This window comes from Mastigoproctus giganteus, chromosome 4 (genome assembly GCF_048544385.1).
Source record: "Mastigoproctus giganteus isolate SK-2022 chromosome 4, ASM4854438v1, whole genome shotgun sequence".
NCBI lineage: Eukaryota > Metazoa > Arthropoda > Arachnida > Uropygi > Thelyphonidae > Mastigoproctus > Mastigoproctus giganteus.
The window spans coordinates 94757887-94781146 of NC_143578.1; the positions used below are offsets into that span (position 1 = coordinate 94757887).

General features: G+C 36.1%; 1 protein-coding gene across 2 annotated transcripts in view; it reads left to right on the plus strand.

Annotated features, from left to right (window-relative positions):
• The window catches only part of LOC150086924 (F-BAR domain only protein 2), a 726598-nt gene that overhangs the window by 23790 nt on the left and 679548 nt on the right, over positions 1 to 23260 (plus strand). For both annotated transcript variants that reach the window (XM_090372823.1, XM_090372824.1), the window contains exons 3-4: positions 10481 to 10555; positions 19327 to 19468. In XM_090372823.1, the coding sequence (XP_090228949.1) occupies positions 10481 to 10555; positions 19327 to 19468 (217 nt within the window). The remainder of the gene's footprint in view (positions 1 to 10480; positions 10556 to 19326; positions 19469 to 23260) is intronic.

A 23260-nucleotide genomic window follows, 5' to 3' on the forward strand; every position in this document is an offset into this window, starting at 1 on the left:
TAGCTTCTGGTCAACTTGTGTTCTTTGTTTAAAATAAAAAGAAATACTGCATTATCTTTGTACGTGCTACTTATGATTCCAGAAATTTTTGTGATTTTATGAGAGTGAAAAAAAATTATAAATTCGGGATTTATAATCACTTACGGAAAAAAATATCAGGGTGGAATAGTGTTTTACAAATTTCGAAAATAACAGAGAAACTCCATTTACAAACTTCTATAAAGTATGGCCTGTTTTGTGACTTCACACCTCTGAGCTTTTTCTTTTGTCCTCCTGTGCTAACTACTGGAGGACAAACAATTTTTCAAATATCTTTTGATGTTTTAACAGATATTTGAAAAATCATGTTTTATCAATTCTGCAGGATATAAAATCTGTAACCCCTTTACAACTTCTCCAATTCATTCATGAGTATTGTCTAATAGAATCTTATCTAAATATAGAAATAGTGCTATGAATTTTTCTTACTCTGCCTGTAACAGTAGCTTCTTGTGAAAGGTCCTTCAAAGCGAGAAAAATTCAATTAAAATAATACACCTTCATTGCTACTTTTAGTATGTTATAATTTTAAAAGTGCTGTATTTCACAATATTTTGTTTCTATGATTTTATACCAGATATATAAACATAAACTATCTGGTTTTCTAATTTTTTTTTTTTTTGTTATATGTACTTTATTTGTACTTTTTTTGTAGTTTATATAGAAATAAATTCTCTGTAGATATAAACGAATATATGTAAGTATCTTTTTCTTTGATTTTTTTTTGTTTTATTATATTCATTGTATTATTCAAATTATTTTATTAATAAATATATGCAAATCGTAGGGCTGAGGGGATTTCCCCTGGGCGCCAAGGTTCAGGGGCACAAACCGAAGGAATTATCTATCACAATCAGGGGCACTAGGAAGACATGTTGACCCTGGGCGTCGACAACCCTAGCTATTCTGCTGAAAGATCGACTACCTGCATATAACGGGGGTGTACTTACAACACTTTTGCCTAGTTCTAGCTCTGACCATATGTGTTGATTTTAATGCTTTCTTTTTACAATATTACAATTGTATACACTCTAACAAATCCAACGATATATTATTTGTTGGATTTGATCTATTTGCGACCAAGTTATGATTGATTTTTGATCGAGGGTGTGCGTGTGTGGTCAGATTTCGTGCTCGTTTTTTGCATAACACAAAGAAACATGGTTGAAATTCTAAAAATAAATCAGATCCATACCTATACACTTATTCCTTATCACTAATAACATATCCTAAGCAAAATTTAATATTTAAAAACTTATTTCTCAACTTCTGAGAGCTTAAATATTTAACGTTGGCACCAATACAATCACCATGGCTACTGTCGTAATCAATAAAAGTACACTCACCTGAATAATTACAGTTTCCTTCATTTGTATAGGCCTTCAAAATCCAGGAATCCATGGTAGAATGCTTGAAATGATTCAGAAAATATCTGAAGTCGTCCCTGATCAGCGGCTGCTGTATATGATCAAGCGGAGCTCTGTGTAGATGCGTCCGTTCTCTACCACAGCCACAGTGCCACCTCGAATAGAAGGGGCGCAAGAATATTTGCTGATGCTATCAAGGCAGTGAAAAGTGGGTCAGAAAGCTGCTAGCTTGGGGGATACAGAGACTAATAGTTTAACTAGAGTGCAGGCAGAGGTGAAAGAAATTCTTGCATTGCTACTATTGGTACATGCAGCAGCCTGGAAAGCATTGTCTGGGATTTCAGGCCTAGCTGTGGGTCACCATGGAACAGATGAATACATGGGCTGAGTTGGGATAACTAAGAGTAAGAACACATGCATGTATACTTGCATGTACACTAATGCTTGGGGCATTGTAAATAAATTTAATGAATTTGAAATACTGATTAAGTCATCAGATGCAGACATTGTAGAAATAGCAGAGACATGTCACTCAGACAAGTGCTGCTGAATTAGAATATGGGGAGTACAATGTATACAAGAAGGACAGACAGGAGAGTTGGAGTGGTTACACGCTTAGTTAAGAATATTAAATCTGAGGCAGTGCATCCAGTTGACATGAGTGGCAAGTGCAGTGTTGAGTCAGTTTGGTGTGATATATGCACTGGAAAAACAAAATTGAGAGTAGGAGTGTGTTATAGGCTTAATGACTGTGATGAGTATACCAAACAGCTATACAGGGAAATAGAGTGGGTTAACAATTCAGAATATCTCATAATGGGGGATTTTAACTTTCCACATGTTGACTGGAATTTGTGGGTTTGTCACTCACACTAGCAAGATTGCTGTGGATTTCTTTAATGACTGTTTTCTACAGCAGCTGTTAGAGAGGCAATTGGAGGGAGTAATACTCTTGAAATTGTTATCAGCAGCATTGATAATCTGCAGGTAAAAGACCCACTGGGTGGTAGTGATTCCAGTGTACTAATGTGGAATTTAATTAAAGACATAACTACTGTAAAGAGTTAAAGGAAAGGCTTTTGCTTTTGTAAAAGTGACTACAGAGGTCTCAGACAGTTTTTAAATTGTGACAAACTGAGGATGTTACCAACAGCAAATTCTTAATGAGAATTAATCAAAGAGGCTACTAGCTTTTCATACCAACAAAAAAAATACTGTTCAAGGCTTAGACCTAAATTGATGTCAGAAGAAAAGTGCATGGGATGCATCTAAATTACAGGTGACACAGAAGCCTATGGTAGGTATAAATTAGACTGTAATCGAGTCAGAAAGGAAATTAGGCAAGCTAAGGCAGATTATGAGAAATCCCTGGCAAAGAATGCAAACAAACAGAGCAAAGGCTTCTATGCTTATATTAACAGTAGAAGGAAGGGGTTGAATCACACAAGGCCACTTGATGTTTATGAGTTAAGTGTTGATGGCCCTGCTCATTTTGCAGACAAATTGAATAGGTGTTTTGTATTTAGATTCACACATGATGAATTCTTTAGGGTAGGGGATGCCAAAAGTTTCTCAAACTCTAGTGAGGAGTTAAATGACCTTGTCATAACTGAAATAAAAGTGGAGGAGAAATTGTTGAGGATGGACATAAAAAAGGCACCTGGGGCAGATGAAATCTATCCAATTAGATTAAGAGAGGCAGCAAAGGAGGTAAGTAAACCTTTAGCCATAATTATGGGGGTCTTATCAATGATGTACAGGAATTTTGCTAGCAGGGATAAAGAGGTGATTATCTCTTTGTATAAGAGCATGGTTAGGCTGCACCTTGAGTACTGTATACAGGTCTGGAGGCCTCACTTTAGGAAGGATGTAGATCTAATTGAACAGGTGCAGAGAAGAGCAATCATATTGATGAAGGGAACAGAGGGGTGCTCATTCTTAGAAAGGCTTCAGTTCTGAAAATTGCAGTATCTTGAGACCTGTCATCTGCGGGGAGATCAGCCAGTGGGTGGTTGATTGGCTCTCATCTGTTGTTGTGGAAACGAATGGGTTTAATGAATTCAAGGAAAAACTAAAATTCTTGGAGGATGTGGATGGGAGAGCTGTTTTTTTTTTTTTTTTTTTTTGTTGATAATATTCAAGCTTGCTTCCTTGCATCATTTGCCATAGTAGAACTTGTCATCACCAATTTCTAGGTGGCACCACATCTCTGTTAGCCCTATTGTATTAGCATTAATTTTCCTAACCAAAAGTTCAAATTTGGCCATTTTATTGACAACGCTGCTGAAATTACTGTAGACACAGTCAAGACTAAGTAATTTTCTGTAGTTTACTACCCTGACATACCGCTTGAAGTTATTTAGGTTTGTATCCCAAGCTTTATCTTCCCCCTCATTTGAAACATTGCTACCCCTCAAAACATCTTATCAACATCGACTATTTTGTTATTAAAGAATTCATTAGGTGAGTATAAGCATTACTTTGATCCATATCATCAGGTAAATGTGGATCTAAATTACCCTTCTCACCCTAACTAGCAATTTTCCCGAACTCTCAATGATACTGGCAAAAATCCTTGCACAAAATTGAAAATCCTTTGAAAAATCTGTTTTGAAATGAATACCACCTCTACAAAATAGATTTCTTCTATTTAGAGATGTGGGCCACGATGACAAAAATTTACACCCTAGAGCTTGCAAGTTCTGTCAAGTCCTGAATTAATCCATAAGGCTTTCAACATATAATCCTTTTATGTTTGGGCAGAAATGCAGACACATTCTGACCTAATTCACAGCATTTTTTCAGCACAGTTCTACATTTATCCAACAGATGGTCAGTTCGTGTATATTCAATATCGATATCGTAAAGAATTATTATTCTCTCTTTGCCTCCTTTAAAATCTGACAATCTGTTGGTAACATCATCAGTTTTGTTCTTGGCAATTACATTCTGGATCACCTGTCTTTATTACAAAAAATGTTACTCATTTCCCTGACAATAGTCTCCCAATAAAACTAGATCACCTAGTCAAGTGCAGAGCAGTCTGCATTTGACTATTCTTTTCTGGGACTTGAATCAAGGGCGCATCGCTTGGCAGGTCAGGAGATACTTGTGTCCCTGACGAGCTCCCAGTTACTTTGTACTTTGTTTCTAGGGCAAGCACTCGTATTTTCAGTGACTCAAATTCTTTTCTTTTCTTAATGCACCAAGTTGTAATTTAAGATCAGTACACTCCTTACATTGGTTGTAAAGAAAAGAATTGGCAGATGAGTTAGTTTTGTTTACTAAACCAGCCTTAGAATACATGACAGAGGCTATATAAATGAGGAAGTCGTGGCTCACACCACAAATGTCTGCAGACATTTCTGCTTGAGTCCTGATGTCCCTTGACTTTGTATTGTAAATGAATCTTGTAGCAACCATAATTTTAATAAAATTTGAACTTTACAAAGATTATGAAATTTAAATTTACAATATATTGGAGAATTTATGTTAACAAAATATTGCAGAAATTAAACTGTTGACAAAACTTAAATCATTAAAGAAGTTAAATTTAAGTTACTGAACGAAAAGTATGAAATTCCTGCCAAAATATTGATAACAAAGCTGAGTATTAAGCTGTAGCTTTCCAAATACAGCAATAGCACTGATAATTGGTACTGAAACTGTTCCGTGTTATGTGAAACCATGCTGATTGAGGTTGGTTATAATGGGTTTTAATCAATGGTGGCTTGTGACTCTGATATATGGGGGTAAAAAAAGTACCGTATTTCCCCATGTATAAGATGCACCTTTTCTCGAAAAATTTGGGGTCAAAAAACTGGGTGCGTCTTATACAGTGGTTGTAGATTTTTTTACTTGCATTTCCCACTTTTTCGCGCTTGTTGTCGTTGCGCTCATTGTTTCGCACTTGTTACCGGTATATTAGGTTACGTTTTGCCACATTCTGCCCAGAAATGGCTCAGAAAAGATTTTCGTACAGTGCTGAATTCAAGTTATGAGGAGTTGTATGAATTTTATGATGAATAAAACCTGAGTTCAATAACTTTATGTAATACATTTTTTTTTTTCAAATTTTGGGCTCCAAAATTTGAAGCCGTATTTCCCCATGTATAATGTGTGTCTTATACATGGGGAAATACGGTAAGTAAACTGCAGCCATTATCAACCCACTGCAGGATGGAAGCCTCCTCAACGATTCATGTTGAAGGAAATGGACCATAATCTGCCACGCTGGTCCAGTGCGGGTTGGCAGATCGACCATATTTAGCAATCAGGGGCTTGAACCCCGGTCTACTCAAAGAGCATGTGCTACTGCACTCTCGCTCCTGACCACTCGGCTACGGGATTGCCTTGGTTATAAGACACGTAGACATAGATGGTAATAATAATAAGCAAGTTAAAAATACAACAAAACATTACAAACTGGACACTTACCATTAACAGACTTGAGTTATCTCGAAATTTTATTTAATAATAAAATCCATTCTTCTGTTTTTATTTGTTGAAAATATATTAATAACTTTTTCATTCGAGTTGGGTGTACTGTTCATATCGGCACTGCTCGCTCCGCAGTTCCTTTGACTCATTTTATCACCTCTGAAAAATGCATATTGGCAACCTGCCAACTAGGCATTGACTCAACCACAGGGGCTAAAATGTGGAACTGTGTAGCTCCTATGGTTAAACTTCAGAGTTGAAAACGATTTTGCGTTTTTATTCGTTTATTATTGAAATGATTATTGGAAATAGAGGATGAGTATACTATATGTGGGACTGGTTAATAAAAATATTCATTGTGTTGCATTGTTTTTCACAAAATTTCATATAACTCCGTTGACTGCATATTTAGATTTAAAAGCTGGGGGTGCTGCAGTTCCGCAGTGCCTACCAACAAGCCACCCCCTTTTTTTTTATTTGAATGCGTACCAGAGAAACAGTCTATAAACAATTTGTGCTTGATAGCCAATTAAAAGGATTTGAAATAAAAAAATATTGCAAAAATTTTATTAATGAAAAGGTAACATCATGAGAGATGAGAAAAAAGCTTTATTGTTTATTTAGGTATTTCAATAATAAAGTCTGGTGAAGTCATCTCTTCTTTTTCTCAGTGTACAAGTCTTTGTAGTATCGAATCCCATCTTGTAAAATTGCCGTATCTTGATGCTACGTTCAACATCGGATCTTCATTCATAATCGCCTTGCATGCCATGACAACCCCCCCCCCCCCACCCCTGAAAAACTTTCTCCAATTCTACTGTTAAATTCTTTGGTGCCACATCAGGGTTATCCACTTCAGAATTGTTTTCCTCTTCTTCATATGCAGTTTGCTTGTCAATTTCAAGGAGAGTTGCATTATGTAAGTCATTTGCGCGTGAGTCAGTGCAGTCATATACATTGGCAGTGTCCAAAGTTTCGAATCCTAAGTCTGTCCCAATCTTCGCAATGTCTTCGGTTATTGTTTGAATTTGCGATTCAAAACCAGTGAAATCATTTGCTAAATGGGGCAAAACATGCTGCCAAACAGAATGCATGTTGTTAGCAGCGATTTCTAGCCAAGAAGCAAATATATTTTAAATCATATTTAAAGGAATAAAAAAATAAATTGTGAAATGAAAAGTTTGAAGAGCTATCACGTCATCTTGCCAGAATGGAATTAAGAATACTGAACACTGTTGCATGTTGCTATTGGCACATGTGAGACAATAGAGTTGGCACTGCAGCATATACGTACGCGTACCTAGGCTACGACAATGCAGCATATACGTATGCATACCTAGGCTACGACAACGCAGCATATACATATGCATAACTAGGCTATGACAACGCAGCATATACGTACGCATAACTAGGCTATGACAACACAGCATATACGTATGCATAACTAGGCTATGACAACAGCATGTATGTGTCTAGGCCATTGAATGAGTTTTAATATGTACAGTAAATTTTCAACTTAAACTTAATTGAAAACTGCGTTATAGTGAAACCCGTGCTGTCTGAAGCTGTGCTAAGTGAGGTATTGCTGTACTTATCTAAATGTACACTAGGATATACTACTCTAGGAGAAGTCACGCTGGCCAACAGTGAGCAGATCAAGAGGTATTCCCAGTGTGCTCTGGCTCACCTTTTACTGCAGTGGTGTCCAACCTTTTCCTGTAAAGGGCCATATTCAAAGTTAGATTTCTTTCGGGGGGCCACACTGAGTGATTCAAGAAAAATTAGTGCATTACATTTTCCATATCTTGTTACATGTAAAAGGAAGTTTCTGTTTTCAAATTTCCAATAGTTTTATGTGTAACAAATCTATGTTGCTAATTTATTTTTTAAATTTTATTAAAATTATAAAAATATGACTTTCTTTTGTTTTTCAAAAAAATACTTTACTTTTGCCTTTAAATGCTCACTTTAGAAAATTTACAACCTGAAAGGATCACTGCTTAAGATGAATATAAGGTTAATAAATAAAAATAATTATACAATGAAAAAATTGAAAATATTTGAAAAATTTATTAAGTACAATACACGATTATATTTACCAAACAGAACATTTAACGAGAAAAAAATAATTAGCAAAATTTAAAATGCCGTATTCACTTTCCACACAGGCATAGGTTGGACACTGCTGTGAACCAACTGTAAGCACCTGTTCAAGAATTAGGAGAGAGTGATTTACTTTTACCCCGACAAATAATCATCTGTTGTTTCGCAGAAGTGTTCCACATTTTTCCGTAAATTTTCTCTATCAATGTTTACATGGTCACAGTAGCTGAATATCCAAATGACAACATTTTGGACAGTTAAAAAGAAAAGAAAAGAAAAAAATTCAAATTTAAGAACTAGTGATAATATTGATGATGAGAGAAGGAAAATGAGGACAACGAAGGTATTAAACTTTCTAAACATGAAATATTGGCATTTGGTGAGAATGAAAATTCTCACCAAAATTGTGAAAATTGTCAATTAGGCTTCAGTTAAATGAAAGAGATACAATTCTTAGATTTTGAGAATACCTAATCGAAAAGTTGGTTTCGGAAAAATTGAAGAGCATTTGATGAATGTTCTGAGTACGATACCAGTTTCATCAAGTGAATGTGAACGAGGATTTTCACAAATGAATCTAATCGTCAGCCCAACCAGAGCATCATTGATGACAAAAACAATTTCTTCGCTACTATTTCTTAAAATTGTAGACCCACTGGTGACACACTTCAATCCAGCAAATATGTTGATTCAGCAACAGACACAAACAGATGAAAAGAAGTCGGCATAGTGTGTTGGATGAGAACTCAATAAAAATTTGGAATATTCTATAAAAACTTTATAATGAAATTTTTTTAACTAATTTTTACTTATTACTTATTTTTTACACATTTTACTTATTTTTTATATACTTGAATAATAAATTTATGCTTAATAAACTGTGTTAATATACAGTTGTTTCCCCCGTATCTGCTGATTCGGTTTCCGCTGATTCAGTTACCTGCAGTTAACCACGGTAAAAAAATGAAAAAAAAACATGTACTACTTACGTGTCCAATACGATGCTTCTCTTTATTTTTTACGATGTTGATTTTAAATCGAATAGCTTCCCTTTATTTTTTACAGTGTCACGTATGGTTTGATCACCAATGTTATAATGGTTCTTTAGAGATTTAATGGATGCGCCGTTTTCAAATTTTTGAATAATTTCAAGTTTTTGTTTAATTTGAAAGCACAACTGTTGCATTTGCCCATCAATTTTGCGATTTCTAATAAAAAGAAAAAAAAAAAAAATTCTGACATCCCTGACATAAATAACGAAATAAAATCTGTCCTTTTGTGGTGTGACAGAACACAACATTTGACACGTCGCACTAAATCAAACCATTTGGTCTCTTTTTTTTTGTTTTGAGCAGTAGGTATGAAAACAGCTGGGTTGCAAGATAATAGGTACACTAATCTCCCAATGACGACTTATAACGCCAGTTGTTGGTTATTTATGACTTGCAAAATATCTGTTTTTACCTATTCTAGTTATTACTTAAATTTTATGATTTCTAGTTTATTTTATTTTATTTTTTAATTGGAGTCTCGAAGTGTCCCGGTAAATCAAGAGTCTGCTGTACTTTATTATTCCGTATTTAATGTTGGTAATGTCTTACTGTGTGTTTAATTTATCAATTAAACTTTATTATACGTATGTATGTACAAGAAAATCGCGTTATATATGGGGTTAGCAGGTGTTCGCTTATATCCGCGGTTTCAGCCATCCACAGGTAGATCTTGGAACATATTCTCCACGGATACGTGGTCTTACTGTACTTATTTTGTTGTTCTTATTCCAAAAACATTACTACTAAAGTAACAATATGAGGAAATAATTTTTTAGAGTACTGTACTTTTCATGTCCTTTTAATTTTCAATTTTTCCTAATAGCAAAGAATGAGTATTGTCACCTATTTTTTTACAACAAAAAGCACTGGATATTGTAGTCTGATTTGCTGGTGATCTAATTGTCGAAGAAAGGAGAACTTGGTCAAAAACAACACCCAGATTGGTGTGTTGTTGGACAGTGGAGATCACAGAACCTCTTAACATAGGTTGCACCATTATTGGGCACCTCCGTAGCCAGGTGGGAAGGAGCAGCAATGCATATCACACACTTCTTGATTAGACCCTGGTTCGAGCCCATCACCACCAAATACGGAGGATGCGGAAAGGTCAGGGAATGACCACCTCATATTCACGGAGCAATATGGCCTTAGTTGCTAATGCTCCTAAAAACCAAATAACAAACAATAAACAGCACCATTATTGGAAATAGGCTTTCATCATAAGCCATTATTAATACTAATAACAAATCCATGTCCTCACCGGTTTTAAACATGTTGCTAGAATAATTGTGCTGAACATTATTCAGTAGTAATCATTCTACTTGATAGCAATCCTATATCATCAAACCAACCCTGTAATTAATTAATAGGTATTTATTATTTAAATAACAGCATCGGCATATTCTTCTTATTACTTGTATTTTCAATGGTAGTGAATTTCTAAATGTATCTTAGTGAGAATTTTTATTTACTTTGTAGGTCAATTATCGAAGAGACAAATTCCAAAATTCTAGCCAAGTTATCAAAGCATGCTAATAATTGCTGTACTCAGGGGTGAGATTATAGTTTCTTGTTGTTTAACTACATTTTTCATAGTTATTGAAATAACAAATTCAAAACCTTTGTGGTTATCAAAGCATGCTGATGAATTCTGTATTCAAGGATCAGATTATATCTTCTTTATTGTTTATATACATTTTTTAGAGATCAATTATTGAAGAACAAATTCAGAATCCGAGTCTAGTTATAAAAGCATGAAAAAGTTAGCATGAGATTTTCGTTTCTTTGTATTTAAAAATATTTGGGAAAATATTATTTTAACTTATATCTTAAACTACCAAATTTAGCATTGCATTTTATGTTTTATAGTGACCTGTCAAGGTGGTATAGACATATCTCACTTGGCACTCTTAATTGTAGCCATAAAAACAGAGCAATAAGTGAATCTGCACTAAGTGTAAATTACCCATAGAATGTAATGTAAATAATTTTAATTTGTTGGTGTGACCATTGTTTCTGGCTGATTTTGAGGCACTATTTCTCTCTATAATATTAAATTATTAAGTATTAAATGTATATATTTAAAGCTTTAAATACATGAATTTATGTGATGAAACATGCATACATACATATATACAGTATTTGTTCAATAAAATGCAAGAAAGTTTGCCTTAAAATTACAGAATCTCAATATTAGATAGTATGAATCAGAGCTGTAATACTCAATACATTCTATGTTGATAATAATATTTGTAAAATAATATCATACGGAAGTGTTCTACGTACTATATTGAGGTAAACTCCTCTTATTATTTTACAAAGAATCTCAATATGTATACTGATTTACATTATTTACAATAACAGCTTACGATACTGTTGATTTTAGAATTGCCCATAACCAAGAAATGCAATGTAAACCCAGCATTCACTTCAACCCAGTCTTTTTCGAATGCACAATTTATTTTCCAGTGAAAGCTTCTCCTGATAGCCTTTCGCATTATTAGCACTAGCTAATTCACTTGATCTCTCTGAGGCCATTTTAGAAAAATGGTGAAATTTTACCATTTTCAAAAAATTTTTGAAAATGGCAAAACCACCTACATGGTAAGCTAATAGCAATCACTTGGACACAAAATGCACAAATTATGGGCTTGGATATAATTTCATGGTCCTTTTACACATATCAAAGGACCACGAAATCATGGAATGTTCAGCTCCAAAACCTGTATGCATCAACTGCCAAGGAGAATACCCTGACTACTTGTAGACATGCCTGTGGTGGTAGGAAAAAAAAGAAACTGAGGCTTGAGGTAGAGCTGAACATGTCTTATCAGAAGGAAAGGAAAGCAGTTAAGCTAATAAATAGTAACAAACCTTCATATGCTGAGAAAGTTGCAAGGGAGCATTCAGTTGGGATGCAAACTTGAAATGACTTCCACCAAGTCATTCACCTCAATTGCATGTTACTTTGAGGTTCCAAAAACCCACACAACTGGTACCTCCTAGTGCTTTACCGCCAAAACAAAGTGGTAAAGAAAAGCCAAATAAACCTGAAGAGCCACTTGGAACACAAGAGAAAAATGGATGTCAAAGTCAAGGAGGCTGCAGACAATTGTGTTGGAACAATTTGTAGAATAAGAAGAAATGGACACAGGCCAGTAGCATTCTTCCTTTCTTTCCAAAGAACAAATCTAGGACTGAGAAAACAAAGCCTTCTGTCTTTTGGAAGGCTAGCTATAGACAGATCCAGCAAATCTAAATAATGGCCACATTCAAATTCTTATAGTGGAATTGCCATGGATTCTGTCAAAATAGTGATGACATCAGGACTTTCCTACAACTTGCTTTTGTTTATAGGAGATTACCCCTACTTACATAACTGTGCAGTCATTCAGAAAGACAGAGCTGGGCATGGACCTGCCCATGGAGGAGTCATCATTCTTGTGAGTAACCATACTGCTTTTAAACCTATGCTCCTTGCCACCAACACAAAGGTGGTAACAATTTGCTTTAAAGTAGGGTTCCTCATGACTGTTTGTTTATTTATTTATATAGTTCTATTTATTTGCCACCTGTGAACGACATTCCCCAGGCAGACATGATGACCTTGTTAAGCAATTGTCTACCCTTTTTTTTACTGCTAGGGAATTTTAATGGCTGTAATGTTCTGTGGGATACTACTGACATCAGTGGAAGTTTCTGGATTATTCAGCATATGCTTGAAAGCAATGACTCGACTCTTCAAAATGTTTGGGCTCTAATTGCCTTCTTCCACATACCTGTCTGTACATTCATTGCCCTTCATCTCTGTATGTTCCCCTCATTTCCTCCCTATGTGTGTATGAGAGATTGAAGAAGACCTTTATGGTTAGTGATCACTTTCCTTTGACCATATTCCTTGAATCCCTTGACCATATATCCACTGATATGGATATACAGTCAAGGATATCATGGTGGAAGATTGAACAAGCTGATAGGCACAGTCCAATCAAGTGATGCAGTTACGTACATCACAAAAAATATTGTCCAAGTAGCAGCAATTATAACTCCAAAGATATGAACTTGGCTTCACTATTTCCAAAACCATGGTGGAATACAGAATTCACAGCAGAAGCAGCAAGAAGGGCACATGAAACAAGGTATGCGGGGATATTTCATTGTTATCTTACCACAGACAATCTAATAGCCTTCAAACATGAATGCATTAAAGTACATTACACCAAAGTCAGAAGAACCTTGAATCTGCTTCACATTTTCCAAATAACGAAGGGTAAATAGACATTACACCTTTCACTGATTCTAGAACATAATGGATGTGCAATTGCCAACACTCTTAACTAGTCATAGGGTTTATCTTGCTGTTTATTTTAAAAAGCTTTATATCAAATTAGTCATTTCAAGTTTGTGTGGGGTCTCCCCCCCTCTCTCACTCTCTCTCAGCCAGTGCCGGTCACAAGCATGTTCAGGGGCACCTCCGTAGCCAGGTGAGAAGGAGCGGCAGTGTGTAGCACACACACTTCTTGATTAGACCAGGGTTCGAGCCCGTTACCACCAAATACGGAGGATGCGGAAAGGTCAGGGAATGACCACCGCATATTCCCAGAGCAATATGGCCTTAGTTGCTACTGCTCCTAAAAACCAAATAACAACATAACAACAACAACAAGCATGTTCAGCTGGTTCTGTCAAACGAGGCCCCCACTCAAATGGTCAAAACAATATTGTTGATTAATATATTTTCATATTTAAAATTTTTTTTCAGTATAATATAAAATTATTTAACTGTGTCTTATTTAGTGAAAAATTTGAAAAATTAAAAAAAATCACTATCTAGGGCCCTTCAAAGTTTTGGGCCGGCTCTGCTCTCAGCCATTTTGTCAAGAGGAGAAAGTTCTCCAAGGATCACTTCTAAGTGTTGCATTTTTTTTCAAAGTTATTTCTTTTATTAAACAGCTAATTTTCAAAGTTAATTCTATTATTAAACAGCTTCTAACTGTGAATGGTGACCCTCGTTGCCGATGATGTCAGTATTTTTTCTCAGTCATGTAATATGAGGGTCATTGAAAGACAATTATATGAAGCCACTGACCACCTCACCTCCTGGACAATAGCTAATGGTTTTAGGTTCTCTTCTCAGAATGCTGTTTGCATACACTTTTTTGTTGCAAACAGAACCTTTACTCTGAACCGAACTAAAGTTCAGATGAACTTTAATCATGCCAGTAGTACCTGAGACAAAATTTTTGGTGCTCGTATTCGATAACCTGACCTCCACCATATCCATCAATGAAGTGTATGGGGGGGTGGTCTGAACCTTCTACGTACCATCTCAACTAATAATTGGGGAGTGGACTACTGCACTTTATTTGCATCCTTCATACACTTGTCTGATCTAATTTAGATTGAATCCCAAGTGTATACATCTGCTAGAAACAACATACTCTGTTAACTACAGTCTACCAGCAGGCCATCTGTATTACTTCTATGGCATTCTGCACATTTTTCAGAGTTTTTACAGCAAAGCAACTGAACCATCACAGTTGCATTAGTGAAAGCAGTTATCACTACAGGCTGCTTTAAAACTAAAATCCCTGCTATATATATCCTATGTGTGCATCCATTTTTGAGCTACAAAGGGAAAATCTTTAAAATACCCCTCAGACTGCCAGCTGTCCTTTTGGGGTTCATGTCCAAGAGCTGCTCAGAGGTCTTAGCATCATGGTAGACGGTATTACCAAGTCATCAAGACAACAACCTCTTTCATCCTTACATGCTCATCCACCATCATGCAACTTCTCTTGTAAAAGATTGAGGGAAGGCCAGCACCACTGTGCCTTACTGCAATTGTGTGCTTGCCATCAAGCTGTATATTCTGATTTCATGATTCTGACTGAGCCATCTGTTTTCATTGATGTCTCAGTCACAATCACCTGTGGGATCCTTAGCAGTTTTTGGTATCCTAGCAGATCAATAGGTAGCATAAATCAGTTACAACATTGTGTATAAACATTTGTGAATTTTTTTAGGTCATAGGTATTCTGGTTTGGCTGTTTAACCCAGCACTAGTTTGGCCAAGTTTTATAACATGAGTGCTATGGCATCCCCTCCCCGACAGGAGACAAATTTTAATCTTAAGTGTTAAGAAAAGTATATTGAAATTTGCGTTATATTACACTGTTTTATTTTTTTAAAATTACATTCTCCATGAATGCAATATATACACAGCAGAGTTGATTGTATGCTGTAGCATTAGCCCTAGACCACATTAACACTAATATTTATTAAAGTGTATATTATGCATGGATTCTTTAAGTGTATTGAAGGATTTATTATTGATGACATATTATCCTCATCCAGTCCTGTCCAGTTTCAGCAGAAGTTATATTCCCTTTATCAATCTACTTTTGATATTTGTTTCTGCTGGATTCAGAGCCACATTGGGATCAGGGGTAATGATCTCGCAGATCAGCACAATCTAGAGCCAGTTAGCCCCCCCCCCCCCCAGTGTGGTCTATAGGCAGGTAGTACATAATAGGTTACACTCCTGGCATGCACAGGTCACAAACAAACTGGATCCAATTACCTTGTAATCCAAACACTGCAGTCTACTCTGTGTAGGAATTGTTTACCTGCATAGAGGACATAGTCATTTTATGCAATGTTTCCTGCTGAGGGCCAATCCCCCATCTCTCCTGATGTGTGAGATCTCTGACACCTTTTTAACTACTTGACATATTCTATCTCAGTATTACATTTTAGACACAAACATCTTATCTTTTATCATTTTTAGTTATCTAACTTAACCACATACACTCAGTGAGATAGTATCCAACATCGATTGTGTTGTTAGCTCTTTATTTATTTCAAATCATTGTATTTGTTTGAATTCATCTAAAATATACTCTTTGTTCTTGTTTATACAATATTTATATTTATTGTAGATTCCATTTATACTTTTGGACATGGACCAGTTTCCGTATGCCACTGAAACCCTTTGTGTATTTTGTTACTGTTTTTATGATCTGATTTTGGTTCCTAAGGCGTGTGTTTTTTTTTTTTTTTTTTTGTTTTGTATTTTTGATAATGTTGCACTTTGCTGCTTTTCTTTAATATTTTTTGTCATTCTGAATTGACATTAAACTGTTGCCAGATAAATAGTCAAACTGTTTTGTCAAGTAAACTGTTTAGTATTGTTGAAGATTTGTATATCTGAGTTCTCTGAATCCTGGTGGATATATTAGATCACAACTGATGAACAACTTAGTTGTTCTTATTAAAAAAAAAAAAGACTCGTGAACAGTTTTTTTTTTTTTTTTTTTAAATATTAAAACTAATTTGCTACCGAAATCTGTAACTTTTGACTGCTGTGTTAATTCCACAGTTAAAATTAGAAAACATGTTTGAAAAATCACTAAATGCTAATCTGGATAACGGATAATGTGTTGTTATCTGTTGGGTGTTAATTACATTCTGAGACAAGTCTGGGAAGTCTCAGTTAGCTTTATGTGTTGGTCTGCTATCTTCTGATAGACTAATTGCTCAGATATAATAATAAATAAAGAAATGATTAATATCACAATTTATTACATAGTAGATCAGCAGGAAGCATAAATCAGTTACAAAATTGTTGCATAAACATTGAGTTTTCTTTTTAAATCATAGATATTCTGGTTTTGCTGTTTAACCCAACAGTAGTTTGGTCAAGTTTTGTAACTTGAGTGGGTATGGAATTCCTTGACAGGAGACCAACTTTAAACTTAAGTATTGAGAAAAGTATTAGATTGCAATACTTATTTATTTTTAATGAAAATCCCAGAACAAGTGGTATTAGAACCTATAGTACTTATTACTGTGCATGGGTTGAAGGGTGAGAAGATGAAAGACAGACTAAGAATAGAACACTTGCTTCTTGTCCAAATTTTAGTCGAGCATTCTAATCTCTTATCAAAACTACTGGCCGCAACTTTTGCCCATCTCTGTCAAAACCAGATGGTTCTATTGCCACTTCAGTCAAAAAGCATCCTACTTTTCTTCTAATCTGTGTATTGATGATTTTGGTAAACTACCTCCTACCATTCCCAGTACACTCCATTTAATGCCTCCTGTGGTGTTCTGTCCAAAGGATGTCAGAAGAATTCTAAACAGGCTTGATGTCAAGAAAGCTCCAGGTCTGGATAATATTTCTCCACTTGTTCTCAAAAAATCTGTGCTCCTGAGCTTACTCCTATTCCATGTCACCTTTTTCACTTTCATACTCCACAGGTGTTTTCCCTTCTGCTTAGAAATTTGTTCGTATCCAGTTATTTCCTAAAAAGGGTGACAAATCCCTCCCATCCAATTATCGTCCCATTGCACTTACTTCTACTCTTTCTAAAGTAATGTGGAAATAAATTAACTGCCAACTCTTAAATTATCTAGAAACCTTCCATCTGATCGATGATCGCCACTATGGATTCTGTCAGTGTCGATCCACTGGTGATATACTGGATTTAATACATTGAATTTGTCCATAGATGTTACCCATCTATGGACAAATTTAATGGTGCATTATAAATTCAAAATCGTTCATTTTAAATAACAGGCCCTATGGGAAAAATATGGTTATCTGCCGACCACCCAAGATTCAACACACGTTTGTAACCAAAACATTGCCAAACACAATAAATAATCGTAATAAAATACTTACATATTTTATTATGACTGTTATGTAATAAAATATTGCTAATGCTTTTGCTTCTATCGTAAGCAAACTTGTTCTTTGTTTGATTTTCTATACAAACAGATGATAGCCGTTCCATCTCTTTTAATTCTTTGTGTCTTGATCTAATAGATTTTAATTACACTTTGAGTTGTTCCTGCTATGAAAGTTGTTTTTATTTTCTCTGCATTCTTTCTGATTCTCGGCATTGCCTCATTTAGGCCTGTAGCACGTGCAATATCACATGGTCTTTCATTTCGCTCAAAGTATTTCACAATTTCATATTTTTTCTCTATTGACAGAGGCGGACTCGCCATAAGCCTTACCGGAGAAACCCCGGTGGGCTGGAGGCCAGTGTGATTTTGGCTATAAACGCTAGTATGAGGCCACTACAGATTTTCCCGGGTAAGAATTTTTGACCCAGTCCGCCTCTGTCTATCAATATTGCTTTTCTTTTTCTCTCCGAATCTGTAGTCTCTTCACCAGGACGCTTCCTTTTCACACCTTTTAAGTATTTTACTCATTTTTAGGGAATAAAGCACAATTACAAAATGAGGAGGCATGCTTGATACACATAAACAAAGTTATGCAAGTGTAGCAACAATAAACAACACCGTATAAGGCAGAGACACACTATTGACGCCTCACTAGCTCACATTTTACTAAAGCACATTTCTGGGAATTACTACCATAAACAATAAAAACAATTTCCAGTTGCTGTTATTGTTATTTGGCTTTTTTAGGAGCATTAGCAACTAAGGCCATGTTACTTCAGGGATATGCGGTGGTCATTTCCTGACCTTTCCACATCCTCCGTATTTGGTGGTCATGGGCTCGAACCCTGTTCTAATTAAGAAGCATGTGCTACGCACTGCTGCTCCTGCCCACCTGGCTACAGAGGCACCTTTCCAGTTGCGTTCCTGCTAGTGGAATGTGTTATAAACTGGTAGTAAACTCGATCTAATTGCATTTGCGATAATACCGATAGCTGGAATTGTGTGGGTTTTTACCTTATTATGGTGAAATGTGTTTCCCCTTTACTGATATAAAAAACATAAATACATTTTCAGAATCTTCTCTTCATTCCTATTGTGTTGGGGTGATCCCGCATTCGACTGCTATTTCTTGTAAACGCAGGCGAATTGTGCATAAGTGAATTCAGTTTGTGTTATACACGATATCGTTCCCCTATTTATAAATTGCGTATGATCGAATTCGTGTAGTGTAAATACGTGTTATACGAGGACTGACTGTACTTTGTATGGACTGCATACCTTGAGCTCTGTATCATATTTACTGGTTTCTACAGAATTTTTTTTTTTTTTTTTTACATAGGCATAAAATTTAATGGATTTTTTTTCCTTTATTTTGAGAAGCAAACAAAAAAAACCAAATAAACTAGTATAGTAAAACCTCTCTAAAGCAGACACTATTGGGTCAGAAAAAAATATGCACTATAGGGAGGTGTTTGCTTTTCCCAGTGTTACCATACAGAAAAAATATCACATGGAAAAATATTGTGCATTTAAGGGTTGAGTGTGTGTGTATATATGTGAATAGCGGTAGTTTCTCATTCTCTCTCGCCCTCCCCCTCTGCCTTTTTTTTATTATATATTTTTATTTATAGAACATTTGCTCCATTATGGCAAGTGCTAAGGGCCTCATCTGAAAAATTATCAACTTTACATTCACAGATGGTTCAGAGGTTCCAGGACCTTGTTAAAGATGTTAATAAATATTGTGATGAACAACATAGAAGGCATAAGCAGGTAGATATGCACTGTAAACTTTGTCACCTTTGAGGTTAAGTAAATGATAATTGTTTAGTGAGATCTTATAAATATAATTGATATTTATATAATAAATATAAATATAATAAATATAAATATAATGCACTATACAACTCTATACAGAGTTGTATAGTGCATTTATATGATTTTATATTTTAATTTATTATCAGCTTGCTCAATAAACTGAAATAAGTTTTTAAAAAATAAATAGCATTGGCATTAGTACAGGCACATGATGCAAGAAAGTAACCTTGTACAGCATCAGCCAAAAAAAAAAAAAAAAAAAACCTTCCCATTTCACCCATCCATTCACTCCAAATATTTGTCTAGTTTTGCCTTAAATTTATTTAAGCTATCAACTTCTGCAACAACAGATGAAAGTTTGTTCCATCAGTCAACTACCCACTGGCTAAAGGCAAACTTTCGCACATCTGTTCTACAACTGTCTTATTATTATTATTATTATTATTGGCCATATGGTGCAAGGAAGCCTGAGGCTTTTACTGCACCAGTAAAAAAAAAAAGATTTCTGATTTACCCTGTGAGAGAGAAAGAGAGTCAGAAGTAAAAGGGAATCACCAAGAAAGAGAAGAATAATGATATCCAGCTCAGGACCCTGGGTGTGCCAAGCCCATACTCACCAGATGTGAGCCCCTGGGTCTTTCCTCAGTTTGAATCTATGCCCCCTCAGGTTTGTAATCTGAGCAAGAGGAAGAATCCCATCAGCATTGAGCCTGCTCAATCCATTCAAGGCCTTATACACCTCAATCAGATCACCTCGCAGGTGCATAGTCTCCAGAAGCTGCAATTTGCAGAACTTAAGCCTTTCTTCATAAGAGCACTCCATTGTTCTCTTCACCAACCTTGTTACTCTTCTCTGTACTCATTCTAGCAACTCTACATCCTTCCTAAAATGAGGCTTCGAGACCTGTACGCAGTAGTACTCAAGATGTTGCCTGACCCTTGCCTTATACAAGGGAATAATCACCTCTTTATTCCTGCTTACAAAATTCCTGTATATCATTGATAAAACCCCATGACATTGTGCAGTCAGAACTTCATATCTGACTGCACAATTACCTCCAGGTCTCTTTCATTCTCTACTACCCTGAGTGTAACACCACATAGTTGGTGCATTTCTCTGGTGTTAGTGCTACCCATATGCAGTACTTTGCATTTGCCAATGTTAAACTTCAGTTGCCACTTCTCAGCCCATCTACCCATCTTTTCCAGATCTTGTTGCAACAGCATTCTATCATTACTGTTATTAACAATCCTGCCAACCTTTGTGTCATCTGTAAACTTTGACATTAAGCTTGATACGCCTTCATCAATATCATTGATAAATATACAAAACAACAATGGGCCCAACACTTAACCCCGAGGGACACCATTAATAACATTAGTCCATGTAGAGCAGTACCGAATGATCACCACTCTCTATCTTCTCCCACTCAGTCATCCTTTTATCCATTCTAGCATCTTTCCTTTAATAACATACTGCTCAATTTGTACAGTAGTCTTCCATGTGCAACAGTATCAAAAGCTTTCCTGAAATCCAAGTATATGATATCAAAATTATTTTATGCATCCAGTTCATGGGGAAGCCTTGGTCAAACAAGGTTTCTCCATGACAGACAAACCCAATGCTATGTCTGAATTGTTACTGCTGTCTTCTCTAGATGATCTTGCAATGCTTCTTTAATCAGTGACTACATTATTTTTTCTGAAACAGAAGTCAAACTAACAGGTCTGTATTTATTCATGTCACCCTTTATGAATTGTAGATACATTTGCGCATCTCAAGTCTGTGCAGACTTCCCCCAAGTCCAAGGATGCTTTCATAATTGTGGCTAGGGTTTGTTTACTTCCTTTGCTACCTCCTTTAATATAAGCGGATAGATCCCATCCACCATTCATTCATTTGGGCCTGACATTCATTTGGGCCTGAACCTAGAGCAGTATTTCTTTGTTGGAACAAAAAGCCTAGTAACTTTCAGAATTACTTCCTTGAATGCTTCCCATTTAGAAATTTCTGTTGGTAACATCATCAGTTGGTCCTACTAAACATAACCTAAAAAATCTCTGAGATCACTGTAGTTGCCTTTATGAAAGCAAAAACCTTTCCTTTTACTCCTGATGGTAGTTACATCTTTACGTAAATCCTACATCAGTACAATGTGATCACTGCCACCTAGTGGTTCCTTTATCTGTAAATTTTTAATTCATGTATAATCACTGCTGATAATCAGATCAAGAGTGTTACTCCCTCTTGTTGCCTCTCTAACATGCTGCTGTAGAAAACAATCATCCAATAAATCCGCAAAAGCCTTGCTTGTCTGCAAGTGACCAACCCACAAGTTCCAGTCAATATCTGGGAAATTAAAATCCCCCATTATAAGACACTCTGATTTACTGGCCTACTCTGTTTCTCTGTATAATTGTTCATTGTACTCATCAGAGTCATTAGGCCTATAACAAACTCCTACCCTCATTTTTGCTCTCCCAGTGCTTATGTCACACCAAACTGACTCAACATTGCACTGTCCATCTCTGATATCTCAACAATATCCCCCTTGGATGTCTTAACCAGCACTTCAAATTCAACAAATTTATTTACTGTACTCTTAGCATTGGTGTACACCAATGCTAGGAATACATTTATATGCTCCTAGCAAGTGCATGCAAGTATACATGCACCCGTTCTTATTCTTAGTTACTCTAACACAGCCCATGTATTTACTTGTTTCATGACACCCAGCAGTTCCTGAAATCCCCAGCAACTGGCTTTCCGAGCTGCTGCTCATACCAATAGTTTGTTTGTTTGTTATTTTTAGGAGCATTAGCAACTAAGGCCATATTGCTCCGGGGATACGCGGTGGTCATTCCTTGACCTTTCTGCATCCTCCGTATTTGGTGGTGACGGGCTTGAACCCCGGTCTAATCAAGAAGCGTGTGCTACGCACTGCTGCTCCTACCCACCTGGCTACGGAGGCGCCTCATATCAATAGAAGCAGTGCAAGAATCATTTCCATCTCTGCCTCTGGCTACTGTTAATCTATTAGTCTGTGAATCCCCCCCCCTCCAAGGTAGCAGTTTTCTGGCCCACCTAACATTGCCTCGATAGCATCAGCAAATATTCTTGCACCCCTTCTATTTAAGTGTATCCTATCTCTGTAGAAGCAATCTCTTGTTAACAAGCACAGACTACACTGAGAAAAATTCTACCCCACGACCCCTGCACAATCTCTCCAGTGCCGAATTGATTGACAAGGCTCTCATCATATACTCCCTCCTATCATGTCTGGGCAGAATTGCAGACAATTTCAGTTGTAACCTTAACTTGTGATTTTTTTTCAGCATTGACCTGTACTTGCTTAGTAAATCAAGAGATCTCACACACGTAATGTCATTAGTGCCAATGTGTACAACGATATCACCTTTTGTGCCTTTAAAAGATGATTCTACAACATCATTAACTTTTGCCTTTGGCAGACATCCCTGGTCCTATTCCACCTATCCTTTTTGCACAATATATTTCCTGTTTTGCTGATAATTGAGTCGCCAACAATAACTAGCTCCTGTAATAGTAAACTTTGAGACACATGTTATGGTAAAATTGTTTAAAACATTTGCCTTTACATATTTAACTGATGTATAATACAGTAAACCCCTGCGATTCGCAGTATCTGAATTTGAGGTTTCGTGTATTTGCGGCCGCTGATTTAATATAAAATGAAACCTAAAAAAATGTGAATTTTAAAGCGCCGT